Below are 21,072 nucleotides of genomic sequence, written 5' to 3'. Positions count from 1 at the left end.
TACTACACTGTTTTGTGTTGATATTCACCAGTAAAATTTTATTTTTATTTTCTCCTCCATCTGGCAAAACTCTTTGCTAAATGAAAAACCCAAATTTTATTTTTATTTTTTTGTCGCCCATCTTTAACAAAGTAAGTTCACAAAACATGGTATAAAAAAGTGTTGCCATACTTACTGTACTTGCGCCGTTTCAACTGAATTAGTTAAAACATCGCAAGTACGAAAGATTGCTTATTTATTATTTGGTATAGAAATAAATTTGCAAACCAGATGAAATTCTTTCATATTTGACTTTAGTTTGCTTTAGTGTAATGTGATAATGTTCTCAGTGTGATAGTTTTATTATTCAGTCAGAAGTTTTGCATTCCATCAGGTATCAATCTGTCATGTATGTATTCATCCATAAAGCTTGTAACATTTTAAGTTGGTGAGTAATAGGGCTGTGGTATATTATAATAACAATTATGAGCCAGAAAAGTTCCTCACTTGGAGTTTGAGTTGGATTCTTGCCAGCCAGACATCCATTCAGTGATGTGGTTGAAGTCCACAAGTTCATAATCAGCAGGACATCATTAGTGTACTGAGATGATTTGCCAACCTTTCATCTTATGATTGGTATGAAGATCGTAGGCCTATAACTTTTTCACAACCTAACATCATAAGTTTGACTACTTTGTTACTGCTGTATAATTTTCTTTTGCACTTGATTGTGCAATAACTAAGTCTGTAAAGTACTTCCAGTCAACAATGGTGCATAAGGGTATTAACATGGATAGCTAATGAAGGGTGGGGATGCAAAGGTTAGGTGAAGGGGCCCAATGATTAAGTGAGAGGGTGCTAGCTCACAAAATGAGGTTAAGGGTTTTTTTTTAGCCTGCGTGTGCCCCACACCCTACCATATTAAAGATATGCCATTGTCAATCAACAGAGGCATAATTGAGGACATGGTTTTTTGTGAGCATCATTTGCTGCTGGGAAAGTGCTCGGCTGGTGTTTCATGCTAGTACAGTATTGATGTATTAAATCGTGTGACCGCTAAATGAGTTGTTCAGTTGCTTGAGTGCTGGGGAACGCACCCCCTCCCCATGGCGGAAAATTAGTTCCACTGAGTGGGTTAAAATACTAAAAATGATACTACAGTAACACCGCGCTAGCGTTATAACCGAAGCACCGACAGGTGAGGTATAATGACAATGCAACTTATACAAAAATAAATATATTTATTTATTTATTTATTATTATTTTTAATGGTAATAATATACCACTGCAATTGAAGAGGCCGGAGAAAACCAGGTCAACCCCAGAGGGCGATATAACTATAAAACAGCCATAACTGTCACTTACATACAAAGTTTAAAACAGTTGAAATATCGAGTATTATTGTTAAACTTCTATTGGCTTACCACAGATTCTATTGTAGGCCTGTATCTGTTCGGAAAGGAAGTCGTTCAGCTCTCCTCTCTGATTATAATTATCTTTAATGACACATTTCATATGGGATCTGACAACTACATCAATCAGTCTCAATTTGACAATACATATGGAAGTGTAACCAATGAGTTACATCAAATCAGTATCAGTTATGATAACACCAAGTACTCATCTAAAGATAACAGCATTTCCCTTTCTCACAGTGCTATCTCGTCTCCAGCCACCCTGCCAGTCAGCCTCAACTTGCCTTGTATTTTTCTTCTAAATGAATGTCAACAATTTGGTTGATTAAAGAAACATCCATCAGGAAGGAAGACCACTGACCTAATTTTTTATGTATTCTGTGGTTATACCATTGTTTACCAATTTTTTCTACTGCTTTGACATCTTCAGTGTCGCAGATATGTATCTTGACAGTAAATTTCTTAGTCTTTTTAACACGTTGACATGTACTGTACAAAAAAACTTTTGAAATTCTATTCATACTGTATATCATCAAAATGATGTGTATAATAAGTTGGCGGGAAAATATTAGGAGGTGGGTGGGGGTGGGGGCGAGTATACTCGTCGACGGCACTGTGATAGCACTTTTTATTGAATATGCCAAGTGCAATATCTTGTGCGCTTTTTGAATGGGTTGGTATATGTTCAAAGGGCGCCCCCACTTGTGCCGCTCGAGTGTACTACCGGCAACATAACACAACAAACATACATACGTCATTTAGGGTGTATCTTTCCCTTAACAGACGTTGAGTCTGTGGTTCTACAATGTATAACAAAAAAAGAAGCTTAAAACACATACTCTGCAATCCTGTTCCCCTTTCACACAATCAGGAATGGGCTCATGGATAGCAGCATAACATTCAAGATACAAGTTCCGTTAAAAGTGCTTTCATTTCATGATTATCATTTTCATGATGTAATTATACAAAGAAAGAGATATTTTAAAAGTATTCTAAAATAGTGATCTCTAGTGTATAATGTGTATGGTGGTTAATGCTGGTCTTCCTAGTTTTGGTAAATTCTTGCATAAAATTATAGTTTTATTATTTATAATAAACATCACTTGTAAGTTCTGAAAGGTGTATTTTAAATTGGTTTGACATTTCACCCTACTGTAGTATTTTCATATCTTTATTTTTTGTTCACTTGATCTTGAAAGTGCATCCATGATTGATACGAAACATTGATCCTTTTCGTCAATAAATTTTGTGTTAAAGTTTTATTAGTTTGTATGAAAATATGCATTGAATTTGTAAATAATCTTTAATAACTGTGTTTACATCATGATACAGTAGCATCATATCCTTCAGTAGGTTTTTGACCCTGGCATTGTAGTCCTAAAGACTCCTCATAATTGTCAATAGTTTTTGCGTGTTCTTATACTTTCCCTTTCCTCTTCCCCTATATTAATAATAAATCAATGTATCATTCGATAATGAGTTACGCAGTAGGGCAAACATTCCAACTTTTCCTATTCTGAATTTTTATGTAAGCTTCCGGTTTCCTGAGTTTGATAAAATTCTTCTGAATTTCTCAAAAAAAAACCCTAAACAAACATAAAAGATGAATTATTGCTTTTTCGTGAGGAGTCAATCCGAAAAAGAAATTCTGTTCGTGCAAGCATCCTAATTAACAAGGTGCCGGTGGCCTTATGATGTCAGGTTTAGCCTAGAACAAACTATTTGACTCTGGAAGAGAATGCGTAAACAGCTCTTAATGCTTAATTTTCTATTGGCCTAAGCATAGCAAAATAATAATAATAATAAATTTATTCTTATATAGCGCAGAATGCTGGAAACCTTTATGCGATTTACATAAAAGCAAAAGCCGTAAAAAAAATTTAAAGAAAAGATGATTACAAATGTGAGCGAAAATCATGTTACTTTTATGATTTATTTATTTATTTGTATAATAATAATGTTTAATTATGAGAAAAAAATATTGTAGGGTATAGCTTATGTAATTCTACAGTAGACTATTTCAGTAAACTGGAGACAAAACTTTTCCAATTCATTTTAGGTCATTTCTCTTTATTTATTTTCACTATAAATTTTTAATAAATCAAATAGCAACACTGCAAACGTATGCTAATATTTCTCTAGTAATATAATGCAACTGGGATTTTAGACTTTCGACAACAAACACCAGTTGTAATAGAGAAGACACATACGAATTTAGGAAAAAATATGATATAATTATTCTCCTATAAAGAATATTCCTGGAATATTTATCTCGACATTTGTACATTAATTTCTGAATCCGTACAGCCAAATCTGGGTTATTTACTGTAGAGCAAATGTTCAGTTGTATAAATTAATATGTAAATTCATTCTTTTAAGAAGATGTACAAATCCTCTGCTTTTTTTATAACCCTCTAGTGTTCATTTTATCCCAGCTGTTTTTTGTACCCATGTTGCTCATAATGATTATTATATTCTTGCCTTATTTAATTTTTGAGAATATTTTAATATCAGTCATTTTCTTTTAACTGGGTTCTCTCCTGATTTTTCTATTTGTGATGTGAAATTTGAAAGATACTTACAAAAGTAAATATGGTTATTAAATGAAGAATACTTTGCCTTAAACAGTACCACATTATGAAATGGTTTATTCCAATGTTGTGTATAATCCTAATGCTGGCATTATTTCCTACAGGCATCCCTACATTTCTCAATGTTGTTCATGTATTACTATGGAGGTATCACCCGTTTGACCTGATGTGATATCTGGTTGTACATTGCTGCCAAGGAGAGGTGACACTTTTTTTAGTGTACATAGTAGTGATAGCTTTACCTTGTGTTCAGGAAGCTACTTACTTTCATGTTGAATGTCAGAAAGTTAAACCATATACCAAAAATCTAATAAACTTATTAATAACACAAGACATTATGTACCCCAATGATTCTTAAAAATATTGAGTTCTCCCTAAACCTTCATATTTTAGTTTTGGTATCTTGGTCAACTTAGGGGAATATATGGAATTGTAAAATAATAAGAAAAACATGAACAGTGGGTGAGGAGATTTAGGACCTGCTGTCTGTCGACACTTATAAAAGGGAAAAGGTAATCTGCTTAATAAGTTCTATCTCAGCTGCTTAGAAAAAAAAATATTATATTTTCTATTACCGTAAATGTTCGAATAAGCACTGCAGCCCTTATACAATTTTTTGGAGGCTTCAATGCGGTGCTTATTTGAGAGCAACGATTTTTGCCCATTCCCATGTTGCCTATCTCATGTACAGTATTTCCCTTAGTTCAATAGACCTATAATAGGTCCTACGTCATTGTAAATAAACGTTTATATAGAAATGCTTGTGTCTTCATTGTATTATTTATTCATTTTAACACTGTATACCTTGTATTTAAATCCCTGTTTCAAAGTGTTTCATTACACACAAGGCAATAATATACATTTGTTTAAGTGCCATTTTTTCGAGAGCGGCGCTTAGCGAAAAAAAAATCAGGTCTGGTGCGGAGCTTATTTAAGGGCAGCGCATTTAATTATATTGTAAATTCAAAGTTTTGTTTATATTTAGAGAAATGTGAAGTTCAAAGAATTGTTTATATTAGAGATCAAGCCCAAAGTTTATGTCCTTGAATTATAACAGTAACAATGAAGTAAACAGGAAGTGCTTTTCAGAATAGTAAACTTTATTCAACCACAAAAACATTTTTTCTTGAAAAAAAAAACTGAATAAACAACAAATGTTACAATCAAAGTTATAAAGGTGTAGAAGACTGTATCATATTTATAGGGAGTTTTCACTGAATGGGCAAAAACTGCTCTGGAAAAAATGGCCCTGATTGATAGTTTACTAATATTACCAACTACTGTAAAAACATTCCTAATTGAAAATTGGCTAATTTGTCATATGTGGCAGTATCTATAGTAGTACGGGAAATTTCAACCTATTTGTTAATGAGGACCATTTGTGCCACATAGGGCCTATCAGTTTTGTATAGTAGTAGTGTAACATGCGATTATTTTTAATATATTAGCCTGCACTGATGGCGAGTTGGCAAATTGCAAACCAATACCTTGTTTTCATGTAGCAAGCAAGGAAAATGCATTGAACGTGTGTTACAAAATATGAATTGGAGGTTCATTTCCATTGCATAGCCATTCAAAGATGCAAGTGGAAGAAGCTATCAATCTTGTCATTAAAAAGCCCATATAAGTGAATTTTAATTAAGCTATACTGACCGACAACTTAATTCATAGCAGTTCCATTACCACCATTTACAAAATATAGATGGTGCTCTATTTTGTGATTATTTGGCTCTCAGGGATGTAAAAAAAGTGGCTTTTAATTTAGTTGTACCAGTAGTGGTTTGTGAATGTAAACAAGTCTTTAAACACCTGTTGTAAGATAAGATAAGATAAGATTTATTGGTTCTCTCTTTTATAACAGAGGAACACTCTCGCGCAGGAGAGGTTCGACCCGTACAACAGTTACAAAACAACAACTGACAACATGTAAAAATGAATTATTGAAAAGATAAATGAGTAAAGAAAAAATACTGGACAAACAAAACAAATACTCTCATTATTCTGTAGTAATTAAAGAATAACTTAATGTACAAAAAAAAAAAAAAAAAAAAAAAAAAAAAGATAGAAAAAAGTAAAATAAGTAAAAAATCATTCAAGGATGTTGTTATAGTATCAAATGTTTGCTGTTGCTTTATAATGTGTTAATGTAACTTGGCTTCAAAAACAAATTGAATTAATGATCAATGAAATGTTGGAATACTCTCATTAACTTTTCATTGTTTTGGCATGAAATTCAAAGGAGAATTTTTGATAAATTTAAAATAATAATCAACTAATTTAAACAATGATGATTTTATCCCTCCATCTTAGGATAAATTTTACATTAAGATTTTAAGTTAATGATTTATTTCCTGTGTTTCTCTTTTGTAAGTCTAATGATATACATTCAGGAGGATAAGATGTCTGTCAAGGTGTCTTACATAACAGCCCGTTATGGAGTTGTGATTTTTTAAATAACATGATGTCTGAAAATCAGCCCAAAAGCTTATCTTATTTTTGTTGGTTACGCACCGCTGATTCGCAAAGTTTGTCATCACTTCAAGATGTCTACCGATTCGTGGAAAACGCCTATTTCGTTCAGGGGGAGGCTATGGTGAAGGTCCAAATGTATGATGTCGCATAGAAAAACAGCAATTTTGAGCTATTTTAAGGCATTCTTAAATTTAATAATTTTCTCAAAGTATTGTTTTTTTCCTTTTTTCCCCTAAGGCAGGGACTGTTCTATCAGGGGATCTGGATTGGTCTGTCAAACTGGGCGATTAATCCCCTTCCCCTTGCTGGCAACAATACTTATGGAATTGAAAGTTATCCTAATTATTGTTCCATATTGTAACTAAAAAGTTCAAATGTAATTGCCACATTTAATAAGCATTGTAATTAAACCTAAACTATGCTATTTCCGCTTTTTCAATTGGAACTTATCACCAACTCGTCTAAATCCCATCTAATTCCCATGTACTGGCTGACCTTGACTTTCAGTTAAATTCTGAATCCATTAATGACTGAAAATTGTTTGACATTCTTAAGGGTGAATCTTAAGTTAGACCATACTCTTCCCTACGGTTAGACTGAAAATTTGTAACCTAAACCTTGAAAACTCCAGGGTGGTCTCTTACTAGCTTAATGGGGACTATCTGAGCCAAGATTTAAAAAGATTGTTTATTTTCAGAGATCCGTATTTGTTGTGACAAAAGGTTATAGCTGATATTCTAGTTGTATCTTGAAGTACTGCCCAAATATCAGTAAAGTTTATCAGATGTGTAGCAGCATGGCTGCCTAGGTTCTCTGTAGTCATCCTAGCATGGGTTGTGACACTGGAATGGGCTAAGGGGCCTTGATGAAGGCAATGCGAGAATTTGTAAACATTTTTATTGTTGGATGTTTTGATACAAATGTTTTTTATTGCATTCTTTTTAGTTAAAACTCATAGTCATTGATTATGTTACATGCTATATAATTATTTTGTTTCAAGATCTAGGTACAATGTAAATTGAAATCAAATATATTCAAAAAACAACTTACATTTAAGATGATGGATTTAATGCCATTACCGTATTGTTTCTAATAAACGCCCCTCTTCTAATAAACGCCCCCTCTGAGTTTTTTTCATTTTACAATGAGTGCCCAATCAATTAACATGGGAATCCATCCATAAAAAGGTTGACAAACAAGGAGTAATACCGTACTGTGTGCTGCTTTCTTTGATATGAAATGAAATAAATACTACTCAAAAAAGCTTACCCTACGTTTGATGTTTACTGTCTTCACGATCACTAGGCCTAGGGCCTAGGCCTATTTTGTGTTTCTCTCATGGTATTTCGTTAGCCTTGTAAAAACAGGGTAATCGTGTAATGTTAATGTGTCGCATGTTCGACGCTGATTTGATTGAAGGTGTCTGGTCAATGAAGTCTATACCGTAGTGAGAATGTTTCTTCAAGTTGAGGGCAGTGTTTTGCGTTGATTGATCATTTTGATTGATCTTTGACTGTCACATTCACTTCTGAATATATTTAAATATTATACTGGACACATTGAAATTGGCATGCTATCTTTTAAACATTTTCAGAGTGATAAATTTATTGTATAATTGCTTTTCTAATTATGTCAGTAGAATTAATTTTGTAAAAATATACACTGGTTTCTACATTTAATAAAAACGTAAATTGTCAACAGCCTCTAATTTATTGTTGTATTTTGTGTTAAAGAATTTCTAGTCCAGTCCCTTAGGCCTGTTGGTATGCAGAGTGAGTTGAAAAGAAGGTGAGAAGGAAAGAGCTGCGCCTTGGGTTAGTGACACTGTGACAGCTGCTTTGGAGGCTAGATACAGGTGTCTAGTCCTTTGCCCTAACTGATTTAATCTAGGTCATACTGAAGATAATATGGAAGATGAAAATCCTTCCAGCAGAATATTCTTAATAAATCTTAGCTGTGTGTTTTTTCCCCTTAATAAATAATAATCCTTTGTATCCATTGTTTCTATAGCTCATCCCTTGTCTACAGTATTATATCCCTTGCTTATACATCTAAGCCTCCTTTTTTTTTTCTCGCTCTCTCTCTCTCTCTCTTATTAAAGTATTGAATTTTTTATATCATACTGTCATTTTTGTTGTTTAGATTGTAATTTTTTATATAAAGAAACATTTATACAGTTCACTCTCCAATGAGACCACCTTTAGGACCTGGAATGTGGGGACGGTCCTCAAAAGGGATAGATTTATGTTTAAAGATTAAAGATAGTTGGTACTTTATAATAAAATGGACTTCAGGGTATCAGAATCAGAGGTGTCTCTAATTAGAGAGCAAACTGTATAGCATTATCACTTAAATCACAACATGGCATACATTGGTTGTATTATACAGTAAGCAAGAAGTAAAAGCTGTTAAATATCTTGAATCTTAAAAATCATTGGGCAATCAGTTGAAAAGTATTCAAAAATTGTTTTACAACTTGAAGAATACTCAACATGTTAATAGTTTGGTAGTTTGATCTATTCTTCTAATCAAAGTCCTTTCAGTCATACCAATTAAAAGTAGATCATTCGGAAGATGACTCATGTTGTAGCATCATTAACAGTGCATGTACACTATTTTGTTTCCTTGTGATTGCTGCAGTGGCCATCAACTTGTGATTTTATCATTGAGCACTTGTTAACCTTTAGAATGCTATTCAAGTGTCCTTCGCAATTTCCTACTAAATCAATTAAATCCTAACAGCTTTAACCTACTTTTGTTCATGTTTATATCAAATGATGTAATATTGAGATAAAATACTTAAGAAATAGCTAGTGTAACAGCTCAAAAAATGTGTATGGAGAAGGAATCTGTGTGAGAAAAAGGAAAGTTGTGTAGGGAAGAGGGAATGTGAGGAAGAGGAAAGAAGTATAAGGAAGATTATAAGTGTGGGAAGAATGAAGATGTGGAGAAGACCGAAGTTGTGTTAGGATGAGGGTGAACTGCAAGGAAGAGGGAAGATGTGCGAGGAAAAGGGAAGATATATGAGGAAGAGGGAAGGTGTGCGAGGAAGAGGAAAGATAAGTGAGGGAAGATGTGCGAGGAAAGATGTGAGAGATAGAATAAAGATATGCGAGGAAGAGGGAAGATGTGCGAGGAATAGGGCAGTTGTTGAAGGAAGAGGGAAGATGTGTGAACATGGAGAATTTTTAAGGAAGGGAATGGTAGAAGTTGTGTGAGCTGAGGAATATGTCTGAGGTGACAGTACAGAATATGTGTGAGAAGAGGGAATAATTGTGAGTAAAAGGATATCTTGGACCGTGAAGTGATGATATGGTGAAAAGGATGTATTAGGTGAGGGGAGTAACATATTAGTTATTTTTACCCTTGTGGCCAGTGCCCTAGGTTGTTGACCTTGGTAGCTGTTTGAGGAAGGAAGGATATGTGTATTAGGTAAGGAAAAATGTGTGATGAAAAATAAAGATATGTAAAGGAGTATTGGAAGCTGTTTTTGAGGTGAGGGAATATTCTGATAAGAGTGAAAATGTAGAATAAAATGACAAACTCTGAAGTCTATCACAATGATTCTGGATTCATCAATACGCCCCTTTTAAAATGTAAATATCCTGCAGACTTAATCGTCATTGGATGTTTTTTGCAAATAGTATTTTATCCTTAACTGATATAATAGATTGTAAGCCTTACAATGTAATGATGCAGTACCCCTTCTCCCACCCATCTACATCCCCAGGAAATTGTAAAATGCCTTTGTGTATTTTGTGAATACTCACCTGGATAAACCTATACTAAAAGAATTGCAGTTTTTTAGATTATGTACCCTGTCACACCATAACAATTTAGCATATGCCAGCATATGAAAAATTTGCTGAATACGCTGGCGTACGTCAAATAAGTTATTGGCAAGTTTTGTATAAGTTAAAAGCACGCTTAGCAAACCGGTATACGTCGTACAGCGAGTACGTCAAAAAATTTTGTGCATGCACAAAACTTTTTGACTTATTCCAGCGTGTGACTCATGCGTTCCGCATACGCAGGCCATAAGTTGTAGGTAACTTATGCGATCGTTCACACATATTACTTGTAAGTTACTCAACAGTCTAACGACATCGCTGTTGATTTGTGTTAACTTAAACTTGAAGGGCAAGATAGAAGGCTGAAGACTCCCCATTCTCTTTCATCATCCTTTTATTAAACCTGAAGGGCAATCCTTGTTAGATTACCATCTAAAAGCATTTCTACCAATTGAAATTTTATCTAATTTCTATCCGATTCCGAGAATTACCAGTAATCTAATATATTAGCGCAACATAGAGGGAGTATAATTCAATTTAGCGTTTTACTGTCGCATTCAATGACTCTGTGAAGTCCCGTGCCGAGCATTTTGTAAAAGCTTCTAACAACTTTGACAGCTAGGGCAGAGTGGGTTTAGGTTTGCCCTCTTACAGTATCTGACCTAGTTTACAAGGTTACATATATTGTAATATCAACTTCCATAGGTCTATACCTATTCTCCATTAATTTATAGTGGAGAAATAATTATATTAATATTTTGTAATTTACATAAATTAAGACTCTATTCTGTAATATTTAGGCCTATATATCTAAATTCTGCAAAAGCTTCCTAAAATTTATGGACCTTAAATATTAGGGAGAGGGAAAATATTATTTGAATAATAACTATTTAAAGAATAGAAAAAAAATCTTGTAAGTATACCATTAAATACATACTGTTTGAGACATTTCGATCACAGATACCAGATGAAACTATATGAGCTTATAAGAAAAGTGCTTGTTAAACTACTTAATTCTAATTAGGCCTAATATTGTTGTTCTACAAATTGATTTATGTAATTTTCCCAAGTTACAGCAATAGGCCTATATAATATTCTGATTTTTAGTAATTTTTTAGTTGAATATGTAGACAAGTTATAAGTAACTTTGCAAAGTAATTCATAACTTGCACATTCTTAGGTTGGGAAATTATAGTTTGTACCCAGCATGATAGGATCGGGTGTAATTGGCAACCCTCCACCACTGATATCCACGTTAACAACAGAATCAACAAGCTTCATTCATGTGAAGCTTGTCCTAGTGGTTTTGGCACTGATCAGCCAGATTAGAACGTGTATTGCGGTCACTTTCCGAGCAGGTCCACCTCCTGTGACTCGTTAACGCATCCCGGTTGAGCCACGGGTCAGCCAATTGAACGCATGTGCAGGTTGGGCCACCGCCTTGGGAAAATTTGCTATGTATTGCCTACTAAGCTGTTATACTCAACTCCCTGCCTTTCAGATCCCAAGCCCCCTGCCAATAAAACCCTCACCCCTACCAGCAAAATGCTCAAATGTTTACCTTCAGGTATTTTTGGAGTGTGCTTAAAAATGATTTTTAAATGTATGCACGTTTTTTTCTGGGTGTTCTGACAACTGATATGCAATTGCATGCTTAAACTTTGTTGCAAATTAAATTAAAGAACATATTAAATTTGTTACAATTTAACAAGTTTGTTATGAAAACAAAAATCTTTCAAATAATGATCATAATTATTTGCCAAGGGTCTTGATCTATCCAACATCATTTTGTGAATTATTTTGTCCAAGGTATTTATTATTATTACATAGCCTAAGGGTGTCTTCAATAGCAAGCCAAATGCTAGAAACATTAGCCATCGACGAAAAATAAATTGAAACAGCTTAAGGTTGAATTACATATTTTCAGTGAATTGGAACCATCAACACTCTTAGGCCCAGCTATCAGCTGCGTATTTGCGCTTTTCAACTGTTTCTAATTAACTAGCAGAATACTGATGACCTCACGCTTCAGTTATTTTATGATGTAGGTAGGCCTAATTTCTAATTATTTAAAAAAAACATTCAGTATAACTACTGTACATTAAGAAGTATAGTTCAGCTATGCCAACATTTTAACAGAGGATAATGAAAATTCAAGAGGGGTGGGATACTAGTTGTTAGGAATTGGACAGGAGCATTGCAGATGCATTTAGTAATTAATAATTTGAAACATTCTGATCTCATTGGTGCAAACAGAAAGAAAAATATACATACCGATGTGGCCTATTTTGGTGATGTAGAGTAGACACAACTAAAAAAAAATATTCAAAGGCTGCAACAGCCTGTAAAAATCTTGAATTGTACCAAACAGTGTTTGGTAAAATTCAAGATTTCTAGTTTCATTCATACCTGCCTTAAAAATAATTAATTAAAAATCACTTAGAAATCATATACTGATTAAATCATATACTGTTACACCCATACTATGTTTTTATAGATATTTATATAACATGTATTTACCTGAAAGTGGTGATAATATTTTTTTTTAAATTTTTTTTTTCCACAATTTTTGTTGTACTGTACATTTTGTAAATGTGTATTGGTCGAATAAATAAATGAATGAAATTAAATGATAAAAAGATGGTTGAATTTGTAAATAGCTTTTGTTTATCTGGTGTTCTTTGCATTGATCCTCAGTAGAATTTTTGTTATACTCTAATTACTATAAAGCTTTTGTAAGAAAAAAAAAACAGGCAGAATTGAAAAGGAATTATAATCCTATAAACAAATTTCAATATTATTAATAATAAATAATAATTCTAGATTTATATAGTGCCTTACTTTGACACAACATTGAGGCACTTAACAACAACAGAGAAGAAAAAAACCAAAACAAATGTGCAACTTGTCTCTGTTGTTTATGCTACTACTGTATGTCTTGACATAAGGTAGTATAACAATGGAGCGCTTAATAAGTGCATGGTATAGTGAAGCAAGTAGATAGTAGATTATTCAATCTTCTGTAATCGTCATAATGATAATAATACTCCATTTCACACGACATAGTTGTCACGGTATGCATGTGTGCTATTTACTACCCTACAACAATGGGCTTACTCTTGAGAAGAAGCCCATCTCGAATTGAAGCCCCCCCCCTCCCCTTTTAGTTGGAAAATGTAGCCTCAAAGAGAAGCCCATGGGCTTCTTTCCAAGAAAGAATTGCCTTTTTTTTTATTTCGGGACAGTATAGTACATACACTTTATATGAATTTCAGTGAAAAAAAAAAAAAACATGCTTGGTTTACAGTTAGTTTAGGTGATCTTATGCCGGTTAATACATTCCATCACACAGATTAATGTTACAGTGGCCCTATTTATTGTTTTATAGTCGTAATTCCCAAAGTATTCATTTTCAAAAGAGTCCCCCTCCCCCTTTACATTGGAAAAGTAACCTCGAAAAGAAGCCCATCTCGAAAAGGAGCCCATTCACAAAAAAAAAATGCCCAGGGCTTCAACTTGAGGTTTTACGGTACTGATTATTAGAATTTACTTGTAAAGTATAACTTTAGAATGATGCTTTGAGGAAGAGAGCGGGCAACCTCCTTAGGTTTCTCCTAGAGTCTGATAATATCCAGGGAAAAATTGAATTATCTCTCAGGTGAAGGAAAATATCCTGAAGCTTAGCATTATGTGAGAGTTTGCCCATGTATGGATATGAGATGGCATCATTACTAACTACACTCATATATGGGTGTGATATGACATCATCATGCATAATTTGTTTAATACTTTGGGTACAGCTGTAGATCACTCACAAATTAGTTAAGGACATATCAGGAAATGTGGAAATTTAAGGTCACAAATCCTACCCAATGAAAAGTTGTTTATACCTACAGTAGGGCATGAGTTTCACCCTGTTTAAAGCCTTACTAAGGAAAGGAATTTTACCCTGTTCAACTCCATAAAAATATTATTGGTGAGCTATGGGACAACCTTGGTATTTGTTATAAGAGTAAATCCTAAGATTGTGCTAGAAAAACAGTTCGTTATGCAAAACGAGCTGCTTATCATTATTATCACAACTTGAACATCCATGTTGTCCTTGTGTTCTTCTAGTACTGGGCTTACCATGCATGTTGCGAGAGGATCTCTCCCTATCTCGATGCAACAACTAAGAACGCTTTAGACATTATATCTGAAGATGATTGACATTAATTAAGAAAAAACGAATTTGTAAGATACACTTATAATAATAAAAATAATAATAATAATAATAATAATAATTGCATTATTTAGAGTCTATATCATTATCAAAATAAATAATTTTTTCATAAAATTACCACTCCAATATGAATATAAATATTCATTAAAAATATCTTACATAGAACATGTCAGAGCAAAAAGGAATCTACTGTACTTTCTCTGTGTCATTTGGATAAACTTTAGTCAAATTAATCGAGCAGTTATTGCACAATTATGTTACCACTATTTATTAGAATAAAGTGTTTCATCACGCCTAATTTCACTTGCCTGTTCAGTTACACTTGCTATTAGTATGACAACTGAATAACATTAATTTTTGATAATAATCTATATTATTTTTCAACATACAGGGTTGGACAATCAAAAATCTATTCATGGTCGTGCCAACTATATCTTTGTTCGCTTATTGACAAACATGTTCCTTCCCGATCTACTCATTTTTCACAATCCCTCAAACTTGTTACTCCATGAGTCAAGCATATTCGTATCAGTGAACACTCTCTTTCCTTTTCTGCTCCTAAAATCTGGGACTCTCTGCCTCCTCAATTACGTATCATATCTGATCAGGAATTAATCAAATCTAGTCTTAAATCTTTCCTCTTCGTATAGCTCAACTTCTTTTTAACATCTTCCAGCACCAGTGACAAGCCAGTTTTTGTTTGCTTTAATAGGCACTTTAAAAATGTGTATTATTATTATAATACTGTGCTACTAATTATATATATAAGCTCTTACATGCCACTGCAGGAGAAGCCTCTTCACTGACTTAATCTCCAGTCTTTTCTACTTTGTGCTATTCCCTTTCTTGGTGTTCTTAAACTTGCTCATCATCCATCTATTTTCTTTTTCTGTTTTATTATGTAGTAAATCGTGTTATATAAAATTTTATTAAATATAATATATTGGTGCATAGAGGGCGCTCTTGTAATTGCATATGTTGCCCAACTGTTTTGTATTATTTAATATGCTATTATACACCCAATTAATTTCTAGTCTTCCTCTTGAACCAGTTAGTTATAGTCGAAAGGTTGGAATGTCCTGCTGAGCCTTAATTAATAAGGGCTTAGGGAGCCCTAGGCATTTACAGCATTCTGTAAATCTACTCTATATGCTGTACTTAGCCTAAACTATGGATAACAAAGAAAATCTTTCAAATTATAAATATAATTTTTGAAGTTTTCTCAATTCAAGACATACATTTGACTTACAAGGTGAATTTTCTACTCCTTTTATGAAGAATGATAGAAAATTTAGCCACGGTGCTCATGTTCGTTCTTGGATTAATAATTGCACATTATGTTTTGCCGTTATTTTCATCCTCTATGCTCCAAGCGAACATTGTACACCTCTAAAATACCAAATAATGAATATTATCTCCAAATTTTGGTACAAAATTTGATAACTTTCTTGGTAATATTAAATATTACATTCATTATAATCATAGTAAGAATCCCATTATATGTATTTTTCGCAAGTATTTGGCAATGTACTGAGTATTCAATAATACTATAACACGTCAAGTAGGGAAAAACATCACTTCTATAATATTTTCCTGACACAAGCTCACATCAAAATTAGCTCACCATCAGAGCAAGCATTATAGTTAAATAGAGTCTTCAAGATATAAATAAACCTAAAACTTCCCAAACAAGAGGCCTATGGAGAAATAAATAGTTTTTCCTCCCCTCATTAAGATTTGAAGGAGCTTGAGACTTTGGGTAGAGGTTTAGAGTTGTTCACTGATCATATTTTCTTTACTATGCTCTCATTATCACTTTTAGGACAAAGAGAATACACAACCTTCATTAATAATATTTATTTTTTCAGGGTCCACGTGGAACAACAGGGCAGGTAGGAAATACAGGTGTTCCAGGGTACCCAGGGCCAGAAGGACCACAAGGATCAAGAGGAATTAACGTAAGTAATTTAGCAACTACTGACTCTCTAAAAACCATGTTCTGCTCTCTAACCTCCTCAACAATACATCTGTTGGCATTGAAAATTCCATGAAAATAAACCCTTGTGGACATAATCTTTTTACTTTTGAATTGATTTAAGTAATAGATTTATTATTAATGATGGTTTCCTATCTGTATTTCATTTTAGGGTCAAAAAGGCAACCAAGGTGATACAGGACCCAAAGGAATCAGGGTAAAATAAAATTGCTTCAGTCTTTCCTGTTGATGTCATCAATATGCAAATTAGACTAGTGTTTTCAATATATACATTTTTCAATCTTTTATATGACAGGCTGCTTTGTTAAAAATGTGCTTAAAACTCTACCACTCCCTTTAAATTTCATGAATTATATTATACTTTTTCTTTACAAGTCATTTGAATGCACATTATGTTGACATCAAGTATGGCGTTCCATGTATCAACATGCATTTCTTAATGCTGTTATTCACCATAGATCCATAGCAACAGAGCCACGCCCAGTGCATATCACTACCTACTCCTGGATTTTAAAATATTCCAAGAATCTAGCCACACATTTGACCCACATCTCTGAACACAATTTACACCCTGATGAATGTAATGTTAATCATGCCCACAGGGGAGGGAGATAGAGCTTTTGGATCTCCATTATATAGGTCAAAGGGTCAACATCAGCCAATCATACTCCAGAAAATATATATTTGATTTAAGGTTCCATGCCATATCATTTCCCAATATCTGTTTAGCTAAAAGCTTTTGCATATTTTTATGCATTATGTTCTATTCTCAAATACAGTTATCATACAAGAGAAAAGAAGATAAATTCAACAATTTAAATTGATAAATTTTAAAGATTCAAATATGCAAGTCATGAAATTTTCCCACTGTTCAACACTGGGCAACTGTACTTTCAATTTCATATATAATATAATATAGAGTAAATATATATTATATAGGCCATAAATTTGATGTTTGAATAATGAAGTTTATGGTGTTGTGTCTGTTATAGGGGACGCAAGGACAACCAGGATATCCTGGTTACCCAGGGTTGCCAGGCGACTCAGGTGTAGATGGGCCACCGGGGGAACCTGGTGTCCCAGGATGTAACGGAACCAAGGGAGAACCAGGACAACCAGGAGGACCAGGACAGAGCACACAAGGTGATCCCGGACAGGCAGGGCTCCCGGGGCCAAAGGTAAATGCTAATGCATATTCATGAAACCCAATGCATATTCATGAAGTACATCATGAATGATCTGAAAGCCAAGTATTTTGGAAACATTATTCAGTACTTATTACTCTTGAAATAGAGAGTTAAATTGTAATGGCATTTGTTAGAGTCAGGAAGGGCCAAGTATGTGCAGTCACCCATGCATAAAATTATAGACATGTTTCATTAAAATATAATTAAATAATTAAACATTTTGTAGGCAACGTACTTTGAGACAATTTTGTCAAGGTTGGCAATATCCACCAAAAAAAAGGGGGCTCACGTTTGGCTTCCCTTGGGAAATATGATTCCACCTGTCTTTTTGTTGCTAATTACCAACAAGGACTTGGCCTGTGTCATTTTTTTTTGCTTTTTGGAAAATGTTGGAATTATGCCAAAGTGATTTGAATCCATATGCTATTGATGAAAGTTTGACGATAAATATAGTTCTTAAAAAATTTGTATGCATAATTTAAAAAGAAGGCGAAAATGCAAATATTGTGTATATTATGATTTATTTAACAGGGAGATCGAGGACTTCCAGGCAATGCTCTAAAGGGAGTTAAAGGCAGCCTCGGCCCAAAAGGAGATGAAGGCTCTAAGGTAAGTTGTTACAATTAGATATAACACTGATTAAATGATGATAGTTATAATCTATTTCAATTTTATTTTCAATTTATGAAATATATATATAACCATAATAGTGTAGTGGTAGTAGCAGGGGTGATTATAATAATGTTGCTAATAGTGAATTGATTGATGGTGGTGATGATTTTCATGTTTTGTTTACTCATTTTGTCTTTGAAGTGAAAACTTTCAGTGACAAAGTAATGAGTTTAGTAGTGGATCACATAAAAAAAATTAATTAATATTACAAAATATATATTAATTATCAGTAATTACAAGAATGTATATATATTATATATATATATATACATATATATATACATATATGTAAGCATATACAATATATACACATACACATGTACATATATATATATATATATACATATATGCTTCTATATTTATTACCTGTCTCTTATACACATCTAGATGTGTATAAGAGACAGTATATATATATATAAAAAATGATAAAGATAGCCATTAACACTGTTAAATTATATATAATTTGTCAAAAAGACAAAAGAAAGGTAAATACAGTGTTTGAATAAAGGACATTATGGTACATCATGTAGCATACAGCTCTCAACTAATGTTGTCCCATAAATAAATAAATACATTGTGTAATAAAATTCATCCGGCGGGATTCGAACCTGCGACCTCTCTGTCAAGATGAGCATCATAACCATTAGACCACAGAGGCTGCATGGTTGAACATTGTATTACACAATGATGGTACACCTTGAGAGGGCGTCGGAGACATTTTATTAGGCTGCATTAGAAACTATCCCTTGCGCGCATGATGTTGCGTGCTACATAGAATCCAATTGGCTGATGACCGTCAGGTACAGTGAGGATCTTGCCTTAATATTGTTTAAATTTTCTTATCAGGGAGAGCCTGGACTGGATGGAATGAAAGGCACGAAAGGTGAACGAGGATATGAAGGAAGAAAGGTAAGCATTTAATCAGTCCATTGTAGGTACCATATCATTGGCCCCTGAAAATGCTACTCCAGCTGTACTCCTCTTGTCACCGTACCGAATGGGTAGGATAGATGATCACTAGGGCATAATCATACAAAAATATTCCCAGTTTGTTTTTTGACAAAATATAGATGCAATGTAAATATAGTTCATCAGATTCCCATATTGTAGCTCATGTTATTGGATAATTTTTCATTTTCCAGGGAGGTAGAGGAGACAGTGGTTCTCAAGGACAGAAAGGCGAAATGGGAGTCAGTTTTCGAGGTGCTAATGGTGAAAAGGTGAGACATTTTGCTGATATATTTACCAAATTTGCTTGTTCGTACATTTATCAATGTTTTTGATTACTCTACTCTTACTCTACTACTATAATTACCCTACTCATAATTACCCTACCGTAATTTACCAAATAAGCTACTTATTCAAGAGATGGCAGAAATTAAGTGTTTATCCCAAGAATATGAAAACATCATGGCATGTTGGGTCTTATACACTTTGATTAAGCTTCACAAAATTTGATCAAATTAGAATATATTTAGTGGTGGCTTAGCTAAAAAAAAAATCATGGTCGACAGAAAAAAATCACATTTGAGAGCGACATGTAATTGATCATTTACAGTACTGGTGTTGCTTAAGGCTTTTTTGTGATGGTCTAAATATATCGTTTGTAACTCCTAATATGAGACTCCGGCCCGTAACCAGTGGGGGGTTCAGACGAACCCCGCCATTTGCTAGCTGGCTCCGCTTGGATGGCAAAAAAAAAAATCTCTAAAGAAGATTGCTTTAAACTTAAAAAAAATAAATAAATAAAATAATCCTGTTCAAATAATCTTTATAGACAGTAGCAACTTTTAATACAAGTTTCAAGATGGAACTCTTATTTATGTGGTCAGCGCAATTGGTTGGTCGTTAACATCTTCAAAAGGCTCCACTTTTTCCAAATTTAACCCCCCCCCAAAAAAATCCTAGTTACGGGCCTGGAGACTAGTTTGCAATGGTGTATCTAGGACCCTTGAAATGGGAGTGGGGAGGCTGATGGGGTATGAAAGCAAAAGGGGTTCGATGATTAGGTGAGGGGATGCTTGCTTGCAATATAAGGTGATTTTTAACTACTTAGGTGTGATTTTTGGTTGAGTATGAGTTTTGGGGGGAGGGGGGTTTGTGGGTGGGGGTGCGTACCCCCAAATATGCCACTGTGCTAAGTCTATGCTAAGACTGATTTGGTGATTGTATCTTTTTTTTTAGGGTCAAAAAGGAGAACCGGGACCGAAGGAATGTGATCAAGTAGAACCACCAACTGGTGATATAAAATTTATACCTGGTCCACCAGGGGATAAGGTAAGTCATTTCACCTGTTGATAATGTCTTTCATAATGTCATTACCATCGCCCTCATCCTTATCATTAGTATCCTTATCGTCATCCTTAATGTCAATCATCTTCCTAATCATCACCATTGATCATCCTAATCATCATCATCGTAATCAATAGCATCATCCTGATCATCATCATCAATGTCATCATCACTGTCGTCATCATCGTCATTTACATTGTTTTTTCCTCACGCTAAGGGGGCTATTAATATGTTGATTGAATTTACTTCTCTTATATGATGTTTAAATTATTTTAAGTATATTTATTTTACACTGCTGGCTACAACAAAGATAATAAAGGAAAAAATATAATTGTCATTATCAATAACATCTATCATCTAGATACAACTTTCTTCCATTTTTCATTGTCGTTTGCATTTTATTGTCCAAAAATGATTAAAATTATGATTAAATTTGTTATCCTTTTATGTTGTAC

The 21,072-nt window shown here is 33.8% G+C and overlaps 1 protein-coding gene across 1 annotated transcript in view; it reads left to right on the top strand.

The window, feature by feature from the left end:
- The window catches only part of LOC117109317 (collagen alpha-1(I) chain-like), a gene marked incomplete in the record, with an annotated part of 62,003 nt that overhangs the window by 11,106 nt on the left and 29,825 nt on the right, over positions 1-21,072 (top strand). Inside the window, 7 exon segments of the mRNA XM_033251589.1 lie at positions 16,339-16,428; positions 16,618-16,662; positions 17,459-17,644; positions 18,185-18,262; positions 19,172-19,234; positions 19,468-19,545; positions 20,510-20,602. Coding sequence (XP_033107480.1) covers positions 16,339-16,428; positions 16,618-16,662; positions 17,459-17,644; positions 18,185-18,262; positions 19,172-19,234; positions 19,468-19,545; positions 20,510-20,602 — 633 coding nt within the window.

The sequence above is a fragment of the Anneissia japonica genome, unplaced genomic scaffold (genome assembly GCF_011630105.1).
Source record: "Anneissia japonica isolate Jap-2015-1 unplaced genomic scaffold, ASM1163010v1 scaffold287761_len698747_cov189, whole genome shotgun sequence".
Taxonomy (NCBI): domain Eukaryota; kingdom Metazoa; phylum Echinodermata; class Crinoidea; order Comatulida; family Comatulidae; genus Anneissia; species Anneissia japonica.
This window is presented reverse-complemented; position numbering and strand designations above follow the sequence as displayed.